Source organism: Pinus tabuliformis, chromosome J (genome assembly GCF_031772625.1).
Source record: "Pinus tabuliformis cultivar Carrire ecotype Pingquan chromosome J, CPIR1, whole genome shotgun sequence".
Taxonomy (NCBI): domain Eukaryota; kingdom Viridiplantae; phylum Streptophyta; class Pinopsida; order Pinales; family Pinaceae; genus Pinus; species Pinus tabuliformis.
Window position 1 is genome coordinate 391,400,065 of NC_142295.1, and position 18,301 is coordinate 391,418,365.

Below are 18,301 nucleotides of genomic sequence, written 5' to 3' on the forward strand. Positions count from 1 at the left end.
ATTCCGATATGTATTCATGGAGATATGAATTTATTTGTATTACTTGACAAATTGTCAAGGTCGGCCAGCAACCAAATTAACCCCATCTATCCTCAACGTTTTACTATAAATAGAGGTGGCCTTCATGTCATTTAGACATTCATCTCATGTGATCTCTTCCTCTTTACTCGTTTGGGCTTTGGTATAAGGAAGAAGATCCTAAGAGAATACGTTGTTCTAAGAAGAGATGCCCTAGATCTTAATGCAGTCATGGGAGAGTAGGCTCTATGCTGCCCTAATGGAGAAGCCTAATACAGCCATGGAAGATCACGGAGAAACACCTACACTGTCATGGAAAAGTCTAACGCTGTCCTATGGAGACTTTCCTACACAGCAAGAAGAAGCCTAATGATGCCCTATCGCTGCCATGAAGTGCCCTATATTACAGTCTAGAAGAAGCCCTAGACATGGAGGAGAAAGGGTCCTCTTGAAGACCCTAAGCTGCCCTAAACACAGGTCTAGAAGAGACCCTATGATGCTGATCTATGATGCACTAAATCTGCTGTCACAATGTGCCCTAGCCACAGGCTTCTGAGAAGATCTATTAGCAGAAAAGAGGAGACATATATACAGCTCGAAGAAGACTCCAACGCTGCCATGAAGGTGAAGGCTTAACGCAGTTCTATCACTGTCCATGTGCCCTAAAAGCTGGTCTAAGAAGAGATCTCTAGACACTGTCAAAAGAAGTCTATACGCTGTCCGAAGGGTGTTATCTACAGCCAACCTATATGCTGTTCAAAAGGACTCCTAGCCGCAGCAGGGAGTAAAGGGCTCAATACATTCTTGGAATGGTTAGATGGTACTCTCAGAGGAATGGAGCAAAGAAGGCCGACGATAATCACATCATATGTATAGGCAGCATACCTGTAGGTGCTGTCTTGTCTCAACATCAATTGGATGTAGGCTGTAGCAGAAAAGACTTTGAATGATGACACTGTATTATTTCACTGTATATGGATGCAATGTATATCAGTGATATCACAACAGCTCTGTTAATAGCCTCAGTATATATATATGTGTGTGTATCTGTGCTCCTTCATGGTTTCAATATTGATGAAAGTAAAGTCACAGTCCTTATCTCACTGATCTCATTACAATGAAAGGAAGCAGTATCACATACATTGTGATGTTTTGAAGACATTATCTTCAGCGTTGCTATGTGCTAGGCCACAGGCCATAGCACTATAGCTAAGACTACCTTGGGGCTGTTGTATTAGGTCTATTTGGAGACAGCATGGTGATGAAGTGCAGCATAACATGATGGGTGCAGCACAGTGTAATGAAGTACAGTATAATGATGAGTGCAGCAGCATGATGGGTGCAGCGGCATGACGATTAGATGCAGCGTGGTTGATGTAGCACACTGTTGGAACTTGGGTGCAGCATGGTGATGATGAGTGCAGCACAGTGATGATGGACATGGTATGATGGGTGCAACACAGTGATGGGTGCAGCACAGTGATAGGTATAGCTCGGTTCAAATCTGCTACCTCAGGTGTCATCTTCTTAGAGAAGATCTTTGCTCTTATTTTGTCAAGTCAAAATGTCGACTTTTGATGTATATGTACTATCTCTCTCTCTCGCTCTGCTGAACTATTGAAGAACATAAGAAGAATTGATCAAGGGTTTCCCCACATTGGGGTTTGTCCCTGGCTGGCGCCACATCTTGTGTCCTCTTGTCTTGGCTTGTTTTCTACGATTTATGTTTATGTTCTATCTGCGTTTTACTATCATACTAAATGTGATTGCTAATCTGGAATTGATATTGAGCTAGTATGGAAAATTGAAGTAAATTTGCTCTCAGCATAGAACATACCTAAAATTAACATGGTATTAGAGGTGAGGTGAAGACAAAGCCCGAGCAAGAGTGAAAGAGCAATCACCAAAGACAGTTGGACAAGGTCAAAGGCTCAATGGGTTCCTCATAGTAAAGGGTAATCCCTAAGCCTCCATAAAATGCACCAGCTACAAAGAACAAGTACACCAAGGGTGGAAGGAAAGGCAGATACCTTACATGCAATAAATTTGGCCATTATGTGAAGGAGTGTCCGAATAGAAGGGACACATCACTTGATGATGATAATAATCATTCCAGGCACATCTTCAATGATCAAAGGAATGAAAAGTATAATGGCAAAGGAAAAAGGAATGCAGGTCATTGGGGAAATGGCCGACTCTTCAAGAAAGCAAGGATCTCTATTGATTTGGGGTAGCATCGGATGTGCTCTAGCCACGAAAATTGGAGGAGAGGCTAAAGCACATGAGATCTTCAAGACCCAGAAATGGTTTGGGCAGAATCTAACCGGTTTGGGAGATATTAAAATAACTAATATTTTTAATGGAGTTCCTAAGTCTAAACTTACAAAAAATAAAATATTAATGGGTATTAATATAAAATTGGGTTAGAATGGTCCAAAAGTCATGGACAAGCCAAATCTAATATAAGCCGTTGATTATAGATTTAATCTCGGCCCTTGATGGACCAACAAGAAAAGTATAAGAGGAGGTTTTAGGGTCAGTTGAAAAACACACTGAGAGAGACCAAGAACTCGATTTTTTGGGGTAGGGTTTTTTGAGGAAATTGAGTGAGTGATTAGAGTTGCAACTGAGGGGTAGTGAATACATAGCAGAGAGGCAGAGTTAGTACCAAGAGGATCAACGCAGAGCCGACAAAGGGAAGCGGAGCCAGCTAGAGGCGACGCAGAGGCAACCAAGAGCTGCGTAGAGCCAAAGAGGGCCAGCATGTGAGACATAGAGGGTCCAGGGGCTGACGCAGAGGCTCTAGAAGCTAACGCAGAGCCCAGAGAGGCCGATGCTAAGCCAGAGAGGCTGACACAGGGCCTAGAGGTAGCGTTGGGAGCATTTCGTGGGACAAACTAAGAGCTGGAGAGTCGGATAGGGTGACGCAGTCCCTATCAAAGTGAAGTAGAGCAGCAGAAGCTGCATTGTTGCTGTGGGATCGTCCATCTGGTGTTTTAGCCGGAATATCTGTCTCCAACTGAGAGGTACTACTGCCGAGGGTGTTCTCTGTTGGGTGAGCCATTTATGGCACCCAGGTTGTATTCTGAAACTGCATAATAATAAAACCCTCTGAATAGCTGCACCAATTTTCCCGCATTGGGATTTTCCGGGGACATTAGTCCAAAAACAATGGTGTCACTTCTGTGCTTGTTTACTTTCAACTGATGATCTGTATGTGTTGATACTGTACTTGTATTTATTTTCAGTATTTACATGGTAAATAACTTGTTAAGTAATTGAACAAGTAGGAAGAAATAAATCAGATGGTACATGAAGAATTTCTAACGGGTTAAACTTAGAAATTCCAACATGGTATCAGAGCATGGTTGCAGATCATAGGATAAGTAAAGGCATCAACCAAGCAGAGTAGTAGCAGCAGAAAACATCTGTCCCGAGTGACAAAAGTTGTTCCTAGCAAAAAGCAGTAAGGAAGGGGTGACGCAGAGTGCTTGCATCATCAATTTGATCTAGGAGGAGGATCAACGCAGTGGCAGAGAGGAACATACCTGACCTACGCAGTGCCTAGTCATCTTTCTCAGCTAGGAAGAATTGATGTTGTGGCCAGGAGTGCAGATTTTTCCAATGTCAGGATTGCGCAAAGCCTAGAGGCTCAGTTCTTCAAGTTGCTGAGGTATAGGGGGTTGCGAATAATTTGTGGAGCGATGCTGGTGGGGTACTGTGGTCAGAACAATGCCTAACAGGGCAAGACTCAAAGGGAGTCGAACCGAGGACTTCCAGGAGGGAAGTAAAGAGACTCAGAGGAGTCAGAAGAAGAGTAGCAATATGACAGTGAATGGGCTGAGAGATCAAGATAGATTGGACAGGGCTTCCAACTTCGTAGTCTGGAAGGCCAGGATCTTGTTCATTCTAGACAGGTATCGCATCAAGCACTTTGCCTTGAAAACGATAGCGATCCCAGTTGACCCAGCGGAAAATGAGAAGTACGAGGAGGCAATGGCCAGGGCAAAGTGCATCATCCTTGATGGGGATCATGTGGTGCCGCATATTGCCGAGAAGGACACGGCAAATGAGATGTGGGAGGCCCTGAAGAAATTGTACCAACATACTTCTATGCAGAGGAAGATGTTACTTGAAAATTAGTTGCGGTCATACCAAATGAAGAAGGGAGAGCAAATAGATGTCTTCCTCCATGGATTGAAGGAGATCTGTGATCAGCTAACTTCCATAGGGGCCACACCGGATCAAGAATTGATGGTGAGGACAGCATTGAACGCAGTCTCAAAGGATTGGGAGGTATTTGTCCAAAGCATACTGGGCAAGTCGAGCCTTCCAGATTGGGAGGAACTGGGGGTGGCTCTTCGCCATGAAGAGATCAGACGGGTGATCAAGGCGGGGAGTAGCGGAAAAGGGGTCAGAATCAAGGAGGAAGAAGAAGATGCGGCTCTCGCATCTGTGGGAAAGCAGAAGAAGAGAAAGAAAAAGGACCTCTCCAAGGTCAAATGCTTCCATTGTGGGGAACTGGGTCACTATGTGAACCAGTGTCCTGAGGAAGAAGAGCAAGGGAGAGGCTTCTGAGACCAAGGCAACACCAACGAGGGCGGAGAAAGAAGTGGAGATAGATGACGATTGTGCCATGAGTGCTCATGTGCCACTTGAGAGGAAGTGGGGTGACATCGAGCTATAGTCAGACGGACTACAGACGATGAGGGGCAGGACCCTTGAGGTACCCAACCTCTTGGATTATACCTTGCTACGGGAGCCCCAAAGAGAAGTAGTAGAACTGGCGGATGTCAGTAGAGACGGATGCGGATGGAGTGACAGAGGGTGCTACAATAAAGGAGTCCCGGGACAGCGTGAGGCAACAGTGCGAGATGCATGGAGTTGTTGCAGCAGCGCAGAGATCAGTAGACGGAGCACTTGTCAGCGACAGAGGGAGCTTCAACATCAAGAGTGTTTCTAGCCTGACAGAGATGTCAGAGTTGGGAGGATCAGTTACTTACTTCTCAGTAAATGAGTTACAGTGCAGTGGTTAGCAGTGGCAGTGCTATGTGCAGCATGATGAGAGGGGACGCAGTGCAGATGCAACAGTGGCAGTGGCAAGGCCATGGGCAGCAGTACAGGGTGCAGTAGTGCAGAGGATGCTGGGCGGGGAGACCTAGCATCAACACAGGGAACGATGCTGGATGATTAGGGTGATACTCAGTGAGGAGTATTACTAGAGCACAATCCTCGCTAAGAGGGAGTGTTGATTTGGGGTAGCATCGGATGTGCTCTAGCCACGAAAATTGGTGGAGAGGCTAAAGCAAATGAGATCTCCAAGACCCAAAAATGGTTTGGGTAGAATCTAACTGGTTTGGGAGATATTAAAATAATTAACATTTTTAATGGAGTTCCTAAATCTAAACTTAGGAAAAATAAAATATTAATGGGTATTAATATAAAATTGGGTTAGAATGGTCCAAAAGTCATGGATCAAGCCAAATCTAATATAAGTCATTGATTAGAGATTTAATCTCGGCCATTGATAGACCAACGATAAAAGTATAAGAGGAGGCTTGAGGGTCAGTTGAAGAACACACAGAGAGAGATCAAGAACTCGATTTTTTGGGGCAGGGTTTGCTGAGGAAATTGAGTGAGTGATCAGAGTTGCAGCTGAAGGGCAGTGAATACATAGCAGAGAGGCAGAGTTAGTATCAGGAGGATCAACGCAAAGCCAGAAGAGGGATGCAGAGCCATCTAGAGGCCATGCAGAGGCCGCCAGGAGTTTCGCAGAGCCAAAGAGGGCCAGCGTGTGAGACGCAGAGTGTCCAGGGGATGACGCAGAGGCTCTAGAAGCTGACACAGAGCCCAGAGAGGCTGACGCTGGGCCAGAGAGGCTCACGCTAGACCTAGAGGCAGTGCTAGGAGCATTTCGTGGGACAGATTGAGAGCTGGAGAGCCGAATAGGGTGACGCAGTCCCTATCAAAGTGACGCAGAGCAGCAGAAGCTGCATTGTTGCTGTGGGATTGTTCATCCGATGTTTTAGCCGGAATATCTATCTCCCACTGAGAGGTACTGCTGCCGAGGGCGTTCTCTGTTGGGTGAGCCATTTCTGGCACCCAGGTTGTATTCTGAAACTGCATAATAATAAAACCCTCTGAATAGCTGCACCGGTTTTCCCGCATTGGATTTTTCCAAGGACATTAGTCCAAAAACAATGGTGTCACTTGTGTGCTTGTTTACTTTCAGTTGATGATCTGTATGTGTTGATATTGTACTTGTATTTATTTTCAGTGTTTACATGGTAAATAACTTGTTAAGTAATTGAACAAGTAGGAAGAAATAAATCAGATAGTACAGGAAGAAAGAGGAGTATCATCTTATATCAGCCCTCTTCACTACCTCTCCTCCGGACACTTTGGAAAAGTGGTGCATTGATAGTGATGCTTCAAGGCACTTCACCGGACACAGGGAAGCAAAAAATCATGGAGATTATTTCTTGGAGACAATGCCACCTATCCCGGAAAGGGTGCAAGGAATGTTTCTCTTCAAATGGATCAGGGTAACTCGCAAGAAGTTCTTTATGTACCTGATCTCAAAAGGAACCTGGTGTCCATTTCGGAAATGGAAGTCAAAAGTTTCAAGGTGGCATTCATCGATGGAAAGGTACGTGTTTGAAAAAGGAAATTTTCAAGATACTCTTGAGTTCAGGGTTGGCAATTTGTATCTAGTTGTAGGAAGTCCATTGGGGACCATGTCGGTTGACACATCTCTTCTATAGCACTAGAGGTCTGCCCATCTTCATTGTGGGACCCTACCCGATGTGAGACAAATGGTGACAGGGATGCCTGAATTCAAGAAGAGCATGAAGGTACATGCCCGAGATGAACAAAAGGAAATCTTGCAAGGGGATCATTCCCCTCATGTAAAAGCAAGACCACAGATTTGGAACAACCCAAGAGGTTTGAGATTCATGATCAGGAATCTCATGTATGTAGGTTGAAGAAAGCTCTCTATGATTTAGAGCTAACACCCCGAGCTTGGTAGGAGAGGATTGACAACTATCTGATGAAGCTGAGAGTCACTAGGAGTGAAGCTGATCCAAACCATTCCTTTAAGGTTGTGGATGATAGACCTCTCATACTGGTACCTTATGTGGACGATCTCTTTATAGCAGGTACAGGCCCTCCCATTTACAAAAGTAAGAGGGAGTCGGATTCCAAATTTGGAATGGTGAACTGCAAGCCTGTGACTACCTCGATGAAGCCTAACTTTAAGAAGTTATGCAATAGTGATGTCAGACCTGATTTGAGAAATGCCTCTGAGTTTCATAAACTCATACTAGCTTTGATGTTCTTGATGAACTCCCGTCCAGATATATGTTTCGCAGTTAGCATGTTGAGCTCATATATGGTTGAGCCTCACTGGATTGGTGCTAAGAATCATTTGACATATCTTTAGGGCACAATCTCTCATGGATTGAGATACAATGTCGGAAATGTGAAGCCACATGATTATTCTGATGCTGATTAGGCAAGCAGTGTGGAGGATCGCAAGAGCACTTCTGGGTGTTGGTTCTCTTTGGGTTCTGCTTTGATATCTTAGATGAGCAGGAAGCAGAAGTCGATTGCTTTGAGCACCGCTGAGGCCGAATACATAGTTACGAGTATGACCTCATGTGAAGCTGTCTGGTTATGGAAGCTCTTCAGTGAGCTATTTGGACACATGTTGGATATCATCGTTATCTTCTGTGACAACCAGAGGGGGATTCGATTGTTGAGGAATACTGTGTTCTATGATCGCTCCAAGCATATAGACATCGGTACCACTTTATCTGGGATATGGTACATCGAGGAGAAAGAAGGCTCCATCACATTGTGTAATGTTCCAAATGAAGAAAATTTGGAACAAACCCTTCACATAAAATTTCTACTCATAAACAAAAGATTTCCATGTAAAATATAACAAATAAAATGCATGCAATTCCATAACACGAGAAGCAGAAATGATCTCAGCTTTATTATAATATATAAATTGGGGTTTTACATGCTAGAATAACAAAATAGTTGAGATAGCTAGCCACAACAGGTCTACAACAATGCCACAACGGGCCTCCAAAACAAACTGAAAAACAATACACTGCAACCTGTGAACCCTGAATGGATTCACCAAGGGAAGTGATGGGTGCCCGCCCAATCTCTCTAAATCACCCGAGGGTTTTCGTCCTAGGGCTACCAATGGAGTAGAGAACCAGGTTCTCAACCTCTCATACCAAAAACAATGTCAAAACCAAGATGTCTCCAAATGAGCTTCTCCTCCTCTTTGCAGATCTCATGGATAGATCCCCAAGCCTCTAGAAGCATCTTATTTTATTATTTTATTATTATTCTAGAAGCTCCTCCATTGACTTTATCTTAAGTGACCCTTTTATTTTATTTTATTTCATTTTATTTTACTTAAGTCACTTTTGGCCCCTTTCGCCTAATTAATTATTTTTCCTTAATTAAATGACTAATTAAAGTCATTTTTAACTAAGGAAAATGGTAAATCGCCCACCATACTTTCTTCGACCACTGGAAGTCACTTCTCAACATCCCATCCTGTAGATCTTCTCGTTTTGGTTACAACGAACTCTTACATTGAGGTGTTCCATCAATTAATCTCCCCGGAATGCCACCTCAAGCATAATTAATTAAGTTATGCCAATAATAACCTCGTTTTACCAAAATTATCAGAAAGTCACAGAACCAAAAACAAGATGTGCGGAACTGCTCATGATGATGAATATGCCAAGAGAACGTCATCAGACCCCATAATAACTCCTCTAAACTCCATCGGGACCCCAAAGTGATCAGTCATTCTATTCTCTAGAGCGGGGTTTGCTAAGAGAGATATAATTAGTGATCGGAAGAGCAGCTGAGGGGCATTGAGTATAGATAAATAGAGAAGGCAAAGATTGTGTCGGGAGAGTAGCGCAGCAGCCAAGGAGGGTGACGCAGAGCCAGCATGGGCTCACGCAGGGCCACGCAAAGGCAACCAAGTGCTGCGCAGAGCACCACAGGTGCCAGCGCAGCTGACGCAGAGGCTCCCAGAGTTGACGCAGGGCCAGCGTGAGACAGAGAGGGACTGATGCAGTCCAGATTGGTAGACGTTGGGGTTGCAGGAGCAGTTTTGTGCTGAAGAGCTGCCGGAAGGGTTTTCCATGGTTTCAACCAAGAGATTTCTCTCACACTGTGAAGTATAGCTGCTAAGGAAATTCTCTGTTGGGTAAGCCAGTTTTGGCACCCAGATTGTACTTTGATATTGCTTAATAAGAAAACCCTCAGATAGCTGCATCGGTTTTCCCGCATTGGGTTTTTCCGGGGACGTTGGTCCAAAAATAATGGTGTCATGTGGTGTGTTTGTTCTTGTTTCTTTTACTTGTTGATCTGTAATATGATGAGCCTGCACTGGTGTTTATTTTCAGTATTTACTTTCTAAATAACTTGTTAAAGAAAAATAACAAGTAGGTAGGAATAAATCAGAAAAAGTGCATGAAGGGTTTCTAAACTAAGTAAATTTAGAAACTTCAACATGGTATCAGAGCGTGATTGCAAATCACATGAGGACTAAAAGACATCAGTCGAGCGGAGCATTAGCAGCAGAAAACAGTTGTCCCAAGGTGACAAAAGTTGTTTCTAGCAACGCAGAAGCCAAGAAAGTGTGACGCAGAGCCAGCTAGAGCCACGCAGAGGAAGCCAGGAACTGTGTAGAGCCTCAGAGAGGCCAGCGTTACTGACGCAAAAGGCCAGAGGGCTGACCCAGGGCATCCCAGGGCTGATGCAGACCCATCTGGGGTGATGCAAAGCCAACGTGGGGCAGAGAGGGGCTGACACAGTTCACATAGAGGCAGTTACTAGAGTCTATAAGGCTGCAGAAATATTGCAGAGTGGAGCTGGTGAGGTACTGTAATCTGAACAGTACCTGACAGAGCAGGGCCAGAGGAGTTGTTACCGAGGGTTTCTAGCTGAGGAACCTAGATCAGCAGTGCAGTTGCACAAGACGATCAGAGTAGGGGGCATCACGACAAGCGGCAGAAGGATTTCTAGGAGGGAAATCAGGACTCAAAGGAAGTCCAAAAAAGTAAAGGAGCGTCATGGCACTACACAGGGTAAGAGACCAAGATAGACTGGACGGAGCATCGAACTTCGTAGTCTGGAAGGCGATAATCTTATCAGTGCTTGACAAGAATTGTGTCAAGAACTTCGCCTTAAAGGTAGTAGCTGTCCCAGCTAACCCCAATGATAATAAAAGGTACGAAGAGGCGATGGCGAGGGCCAAGTGCATGATCCTTGATGAGGTAAAGGATCATGTGGTACCACATATAGCTGAGAAGGAAATGGCAATTGAGATGTGGGAGGCTCACAAGAACCTGTACCAGCATACTTCTGTGCAGAGAAGAATGCTACTCGAGAACTAGATGAGGTCGTATCAGATGAAGAAGGGTCAATCGATTGACACCTTCCTCGGTGGACTAAATGAGATCCGAGATCAGTTGATTGTTATAGGAGCGACACCAGATCAGGAGCTTATGGTGAGGATAGCCCTGAATGTTGTCTCAGAAGATTGGGAAGTCTTTGTCCAGAGTATCCTAGGCAGAGGGACTCTCCTACCTTGGGACAAGATGTGGGCAGCTCTTCGCCAGGAAGAGATCAGAGGGCAGTCGAAGACAGGCAGCAGCAGCATAGAACATACCTAAAATTAACATTAGATCTAAAGAGCAAGAGTTGATGATTACAGGGTACAACAACATCATAAGGCTTGTAGGTTGGTTGACACTAACACTGATAAGGTAAGCTTCAGCAGAGATGTTCTTGTTGACGAGGAGGTTGGACCTTTTAAAACTTATTTTGAGTTTTAAATTACTAAGAAGCCAAAAGTGGCCGAGGATTCAGCTGTCAAGCTTTAGGTAGCTACACCTAAAGGGGGGGGGGAGATTTTGAGCATGAGGAGTCTCCTAGACTAGTAATTTTTTATCCAAATACAAGTGGCCTAAGTATGGTCACAATACTAACTTGGATGAGGAAGATCCCAAGAAGAGACCCAAGTGGTAGTACAACATCATTGGAGATGTTCGAATTGGCGAAGGACAATCATCAAGAGGAAAGAGCAAACAAAAAACAAGCACAAACAACTTTTCTCTTATGACCAATATTCAGGAAATCTATGAGCTATGGATGTTTGAGAAAGCAAAAGAAAAATCTAAATGGGAAAAGGTCATAGTAGCCAAAAAAGAGAGTTTGATGAAAAATCAGATTTTGGATCTCACACAACTTCCATTAGGGAAGAAAACCATTGGCTGAAATGGGTGTATAAGATCAAGTACAAGGTAGATGGTACACTTGACAAGTACAAAGCATGGTTGGTCATAAAAGGGTTCTCTTAGCAAGAGCACATTAACTTATCCAAATTGGATCATTATATTGTTTTCAATCCATCTCGATGCTTTTAGAGTGGAAAAAGTGGAGGAATCAGCTCACAAGACCATTTTTACCGGCAGGACCCAGTTTCGCAGAAGTGGAGGAATCAGCTCACAAGACCGTTTTTACCGACAGGACCCAGTTTCGCAAAATGGGGTCTTTAACCTTTCGGGAGCAGTTTGAGGCATCAAACGGTATTTTTGGGGGATAAAACTTTGCCACTTAAGCACCACACCTTTTGATGTTATTCAACACACAGCGACCTTTCCAAAAACGCAAAAATCACCTCAATTCGAGTCCATATGCAAAAGTTATGCCACTCGGAAGTTAACCTTCCTCCTTTTAACCACCATAATTCGAGAGGATGCCATGCCAACCCCCATTATGCATTGAAATGAGGCTAGCCACATGATCATGATGAAGAAGACTCTAGAAGAGTCAATATAATAACTCTAGTTAAGAATTTAAGGAGTCAAACCTAACCACTAGTAGGATATCAAACTATGTTATAACCGAGCCACTAGAAGGAAAAAGGGTTCCATCTATGTTACAGGAAACAACACCCAAGGTGGCACACCCGTCCCCGAAATTCCCCAAAACGTCGCCAAAATGTGACCGTAACGTAACTAAAATGCCTTAGTGGCGTTTGTTGATTTGGAAACGCCACTGAAATGCCGTTGAAATGTTTCGGGGGCGTTTCCGCCCCAATTTTCCCTGTTTCTGCCCAATTTTGCCTCGTTTTCGTGACTTTTTTGCTTCTACGAGCTCACTCAAGCACCCACGAAGGTTGTGAAGCCCTTCTATGGCCAAAATAGATTTAATATAACACTAAATTTTAACTCTAATCACTCCACAAACTAATTTATCTCTAATCAATCCATGCTCTAGTTCTACTAAAAAAGCAACTTCTTCTATTTCTATTAATGAGGATGAGCATTAGGATATGTAATTGTATTTGTCATTAGCTCATGCTATATTTCATTTCTAGCATACATAGCCATGTATAAAGGTTGATTCTGGATATTAAACCTCCTGTATAAAAGTTGATTTTCGAATCTTAGATGTAAATCCTTATTTATAAAGGATAATTTTGGATTTTGAATCATGTAATCATCTATGCAAGTTAACATAGACAAGGTTTTCTTTCTAAAATGTCATGTATGTGTCTCATTCTTTCTCTTGCAAGATGCGTTATTAACTTATTTGTAAAAAAATTACGTACATATATATATGATGTTTCGTGTGACATTTCCATTTTTTGGGGGTCATGTTTCCAGCAGTACTCGTTTTGGAAACTTCTAGATGTTTCGACGTTTCGTGCAACTTAGGGTTCCATTCATTTCGAGTGACTTTTGTTCCATAGACGAGCAAAGTAGTTGAGAGGGAGAGGAAGAGGGAAAAATGAGAGGATTTGTGCACTATAGTAACCCACGGGCCACAAGCCTCACGAGTCACTTCTTTGTACTTGCATCCATTTTCCATTCAAAGAAAGAGAGCAGAGAAACCTCACCTTTCAGCTTGGTTTTCTCCCAAAAGGGCTTCCCAGGATGTATCTTGTACCAATTATGGTTTGTGCATTTTTATCTCATTGCTCTCTATTTTCTGCGTAATTATAATTTGCATGCATATGTAATCAACAGTGATTAACAGATCTAGAAATCTAAGGAGAAATACACACTCATAGTCAAGATTTTGGATTTTCTAATATATTTTAGCTGATTTGTTGTGATGAATTGTCCAGTAGAATATCCACAACAGTTTATAGATCATTGACTATGAGGAGAGCTTTTTTCCTATAGCAATGATGAGTACCGTATGACTTGTTGTAGTCATGGTAGCACAATTTGGCTGGAATGTCCATCAGATGGATGTGAAAAGTGCCCTCAACAAGTATACATGTATCAATCATAGGATTTTCAGGTTTCAGGGAAGAAACATCTAGACTACAAACTAGATAAGGCTCTATATGGTCTGAAATAAGCACCTAGGGCATGGTACATCAAGATTGACAGGTATTTGGATGAACAAGGGGTTCGAGAATAGTCTTTCAGATTCAAACATGTATGTCAAAAGAGTAACGCTATCATCCTTCTCCTCGTATATGTAGATGATATCATCTTTACAAGTAGTGAGGCAAGTGCAATAACACAGATCAAATCCAAGATCAGCAAAGCCTTTGACATGACAGATCTAGGCCTCCTACCCTACTGTTCGGGTGTACGATTTGGAAAACAGGTAACAACTTTTTTCTCTCACAAACAAAATATGACAGCAGTGTGCTAGACAAGTTCAAAATGACAGCTTGCAAAATCTTGTTTACATCTATGAAGAAAGGGTTGAAACTTTCAGCTAAAACTGACTATAAGGCAGTTAATGAGTCAATACACAGGCAACTAGTGGGTAGCTCCATATATCTTACTACTAGACCTGATTTGAGTTTCACTGTGGCCTTAATTTCTAGATTCATGATAGTGCCAATGGTAGAGCACTAGGCAGCAGCGAAGTGAGTGCTGAGATATGTGAAAAGGACACTTGACTTTGGAATTTTGTACAGCAGAAGCAAATATTCTTGGCTGTGTGGGTATACAGATTCAAAATGGGCAGGTTTTATTGATGACAAAAAATCCACTCATGGATATGTTTTCAGTCTTGACACAGGTGCAGTCACATGGACCAGCAAGAAGTAGCATGCAGTAGCCCTTTCATTAACAGAAGCAAAGTATCGAGTAGTGAAAGGCTAAAGCAGCATGCAAAGCAGTTTGGCTCAGGAGGATACTTTCAGATATGCAGATGAAGCAAACAGAGCCAACACCCTTGTTATGTGACAACCAAGGGGTGATGAAATTTTCCAAGTATCCAATCTTCCACGAACATACCAAACATGTTGAGGTGCATTGCCACTTCATCAGAAGCTTGTAAAAGATGGGCCTACCGAGCTGCAGTATTGTCCTATAGAGGATCAAACTGCCAACACTCTCACCAAGGCTTTGGGTGCCAAAAAATACGTAAAATTCTGGGATAAGCTTGTTGTAGTTAGTACATTGAGCATTAAGGGAGGGTGTTAAAATAAATATTAGCTTATAGCTTTATAACGGTCAACTTGATATTAGACTTAGGAATTAATAAAGTCAATTCAACTTTAGGTTAGTTTATGCTTTTATGTCTTATTTAACTTTATCGGTTTCTCCCACATTCATAAAGTAGATTGACTCTATTTGATTGTAGCCCTATATAAGAAAGCTTCCGCTTTCCCATTATGAGATACAATATAGAGAACCCTTTTGAGTTGTCTTGGTTTCTTTATGTGCTCGAGTTCTGTAGCAGGGACAGCGTTGGTATGGGAATGGTTAGAACAGGCCAAACTGACCAGTTTTGACCACCTTGAGACAGAAAATGTCAAATGGGATTGAACCAGTGTTGATAATATCAGCGATATTCCAAAATATCGCGATATTTTCGGCAAAACGATATATCACCAAAAAAATACTGCGATATTTTCAAAATATTGGCAAAATATCGCGATATTTTGAAAATATCGCCATATTTTGAAAATATTGGTAAAATATTGTGATATTTTGAAAATATCACCATATTTTGAAAATATCGGCTATGTTTAAAAATCCGAAAAAAAAAATTGAGTTTTTATGCTTGCCGACATTTTCGCCGATATTGCGATTAAAATGTTTTCTGGACCCTCGCCAATATTTTGCCGATACCAATATTATCAACACTGGATTGAACAACTAGTTCTGACCAGAAAACCCCAAACCAGTCTGAACCAGACGGTCCTGTTCCAGTTCAGCCAGTTCTGCCAGTGCTGATCTACAGACTAGGGGCCTATTTCTCCATATTTCTTTGGCAGGCATATAACATCAGTTAAAATACCTCTCAGTCTGCTCTTTTCTACTCTGTTACAGTATCATGGCTTTCTACTCTGTTGCAGTAACATGACAAAGAACACACTATAATCATAACTATATTGAAGTTGCTCTACGAATCGAGAAACTTCACTATAACACACTAGACTGTTCAACTCAAACTTTTCTGAAAAAAACAGAGAAATAGATGCCAACTTGCCAAGAAATTTGTTCAATACTATGGAACAGACCATTATCAGGAATACCTTCCACCCTAAAATAAAAAATATCAATATCATCATATGGTCAACATTTAATGTCCTGAAATTGCATCTTTGAGCTTGGGTGTGTGTGTACATGCATGTCCATGTACGAGAAATTTTTGCAACACAAAATAAAACATAACTAGTAAGTCAATCTCCACCTACAACTATTTACCCTAAGAAACATTATCTCCATTATTTTATTCTAGAGGACTCAATACTAGTTAGATTCACATCTTCCACATTCCAATTTTAACAGATAATGGTCAAAAGTGTAGTTGGCAAGGTCCCAGCTGATATATATTCTGCAAATCAGACAATGAAACAGTTGATCGTCTTTTTGTCCGATGCCCCTTTTCAAAGTGTGGAAAGAAGTTCTTCAAGGTGCAAATCAATTGAATGTAAATAAGTTGGATAAAGCCACCTTGCTGAATGATTTTCAGAGTTGGTATAATGTGAGGTCTCTGCTCAGTTACTTTGTGCTCTGGGGCCTATGGCTGTCTAGAAACAAGATGATATTTGAAGGAAAGGAATTCCAATCTGGGCAGGTGGCACATATGATCAGAGTCTCCTACAATGGAAGCTGGAAATTGTATCTTGAAGAAGATGCTAGGATCGCAAAAGGCACTGCTATTAGTGAGGAAATAGTTTGGGAATTTTTGAACGGTGCAAGCAAAGGATCCCTAGATAATTGACATGCATGTCCTCTCCTTTATTTAATCAAGTCATATGTTTTGTTTTAAATAGGGTGCTGAATCTGCTGATACTGGCTCCACTAACAGAGCAGAATATTTTTCCCTCTCGATTCTATTAATGGCAGCTGTAAATAAAGGACTTGGAAAACTCCTACTACTGGAGTACTCTAAATTCATTATACACTGGGAAAAAGGACGAAGAATTGAGAATATGGCTTTAAATGACAAAAAAACAAAATTCTGGAGGAAGAAATGCCTGCCGAGCTAAAACACAAGGACAATCTGTCAATTTCAGACTCTTTGAAAACAGTTTTTTAATTTTCAATGGACTCCTTTGCTGACCCAGGTGTAGGATGAAAGATATATGTTTTAACAGAAGGTTTTGACTTGTTACAGGTCTAAGATAGTTTTTTTATCATGTTTATTGAAGGGTCTTCACACCCATAATGTTCATCTCTGCCATTTAATAAGGATGACTGCAATCATGAAAGGACAGGACTGTTCTGGGTAGTCTCAGAAACTACCTCATTTAGAAGTTTTATAGGCTGGACTATGTATATTATGAATTTTTTTTTTTTCAAGATAGAGTTATAAGACTTTTTTCTTGGGGAAAAAAGGAGTTGAGATGAAGAACATATGCACTCAGACCTGCAACAGTGCTTCTTTGCATCTCCCCACACTACAAAGGCAACGTGCAATTTCATAGTACAGGCTTGCTGCTCCAACTATCCCTCGCCTTTCCATTTCTCCAACTGTGCATAGAGCTTTATGTATCTTACCTTCTCTCCAAAAAGCCTGTACAAGAGCTGCAAACAAACATGCAACAACCAGTATGATGAAAAGCTATGAATATTCTGCACACAAAAAAAAATTCAAGTGAAAAACAGCACAGCAACCAAAAATAACAACTAATCACCTTTATAAGTTAAACCATCTGGACAGATGCCAGATTTCTCCATTTTGTCAAAGACCTTGTGCACCATATCATACTTGCCGGCTGTAAGCATTACCTTAACAGCATAATAGCTAGTCAGTAGTCCACTCCCATGATAATAACTAGCTAGTTTTTGTACTGCTTTTGGTAAATATTAGTGTGTAAATATCAATGTTCCATCGAGTTTCCGGGATCGGGAAACGCGAGAGCAGGGATACATCAGAGTCATAAAATTTATTAAATTATTAAAATTTAATATATAAAAATAAAAAATAAAATCCCAACAATACGTCAATAACTAAGTTAGTAAATAGTAAACCATTAATAATAATGAAATGTACATCTAAATATGATCATTATTTCATGTTAGGCTATTAGGAATCATAATTATCATTTGACATTTCTGCAATCATCAATCTAAAATTGTAAATCTAAAAGTAAATTATTAAATTGAATCCATCATTTGACATATGCAATGTTCCTTCTAAATTCATCATTTGGAAATGAGCATTAATATTATGCAAGGTACATCTAAATTAAATTAAACATTTGACAGTTGAAATTACACAATGCACATCGAAAGCAAATTCATCATATGACAATGACATTATGTTGAAGTCTAAAATAGCCATAGAATACTAAACTAAAAGTAAACATAGAAAGAAGTGAAATACTAGTAAATTTCTCAAAAAGTACTAAATAATAAATCACAACTCCAATCCAGTGGCTCCAAGTCACAAAATGAAAATCGCAGCTCCAATCTGGCAGCTCCAAGTCACAAAATGAAAATTGCAGCTCCAAATGTCTCAGGCCCCCAGTTGATAGTAAATCCAAATCACAACAAATTGCAGAGAGAAAATGTCAAGTGGCGACAACAAGAAAATCTCGGGCGACAAGGTAAAATGTCGAGCGACAATAGAAGGAAAATGTCGGGTGACAAGGTAAAATCATAGGGTTAATGAGAAATGAATGAGAAATGTGAATGATTATGTTTTAAAGTTTTAATTTATCCTTTAGTTTTTATTTTATTTTGTTTTAATTATATTAAAATTTGTAATTTTTTATGTTTTTAATTGTTATTAGCAAAAAAAT

The 18,301-nt window shown here is 41.3% G+C and overlaps 1 protein-coding gene across 1 annotated transcript in view; it reads right to left on the reverse strand.

Moving 5' to 3' along the window:
* Nucleotides 1-18,301, reverse strand: part of LOC149227424 (pentatricopeptide repeat-containing protein At5g67570, chloroplastic-like) — a 428,343-nt gene that overhangs the window by 169,426 nt on the left and 240,616 nt on the right. Inside the window, exons 6-7 of the mRNA XM_089377788.1 lie at nt 17,192-17,285; nt 16,924-17,081 (exon numbers count right to left, since the gene is read on the reverse strand). Of these exons, the coding sequence (XP_089233914.1) occupies nt 16,924-17,081; nt 17,192-17,285 (252 nt within the window). The remainder of the gene's footprint in view (nt 1-16,923; nt 17,082-17,191; nt 17,286-18,301) is intronic.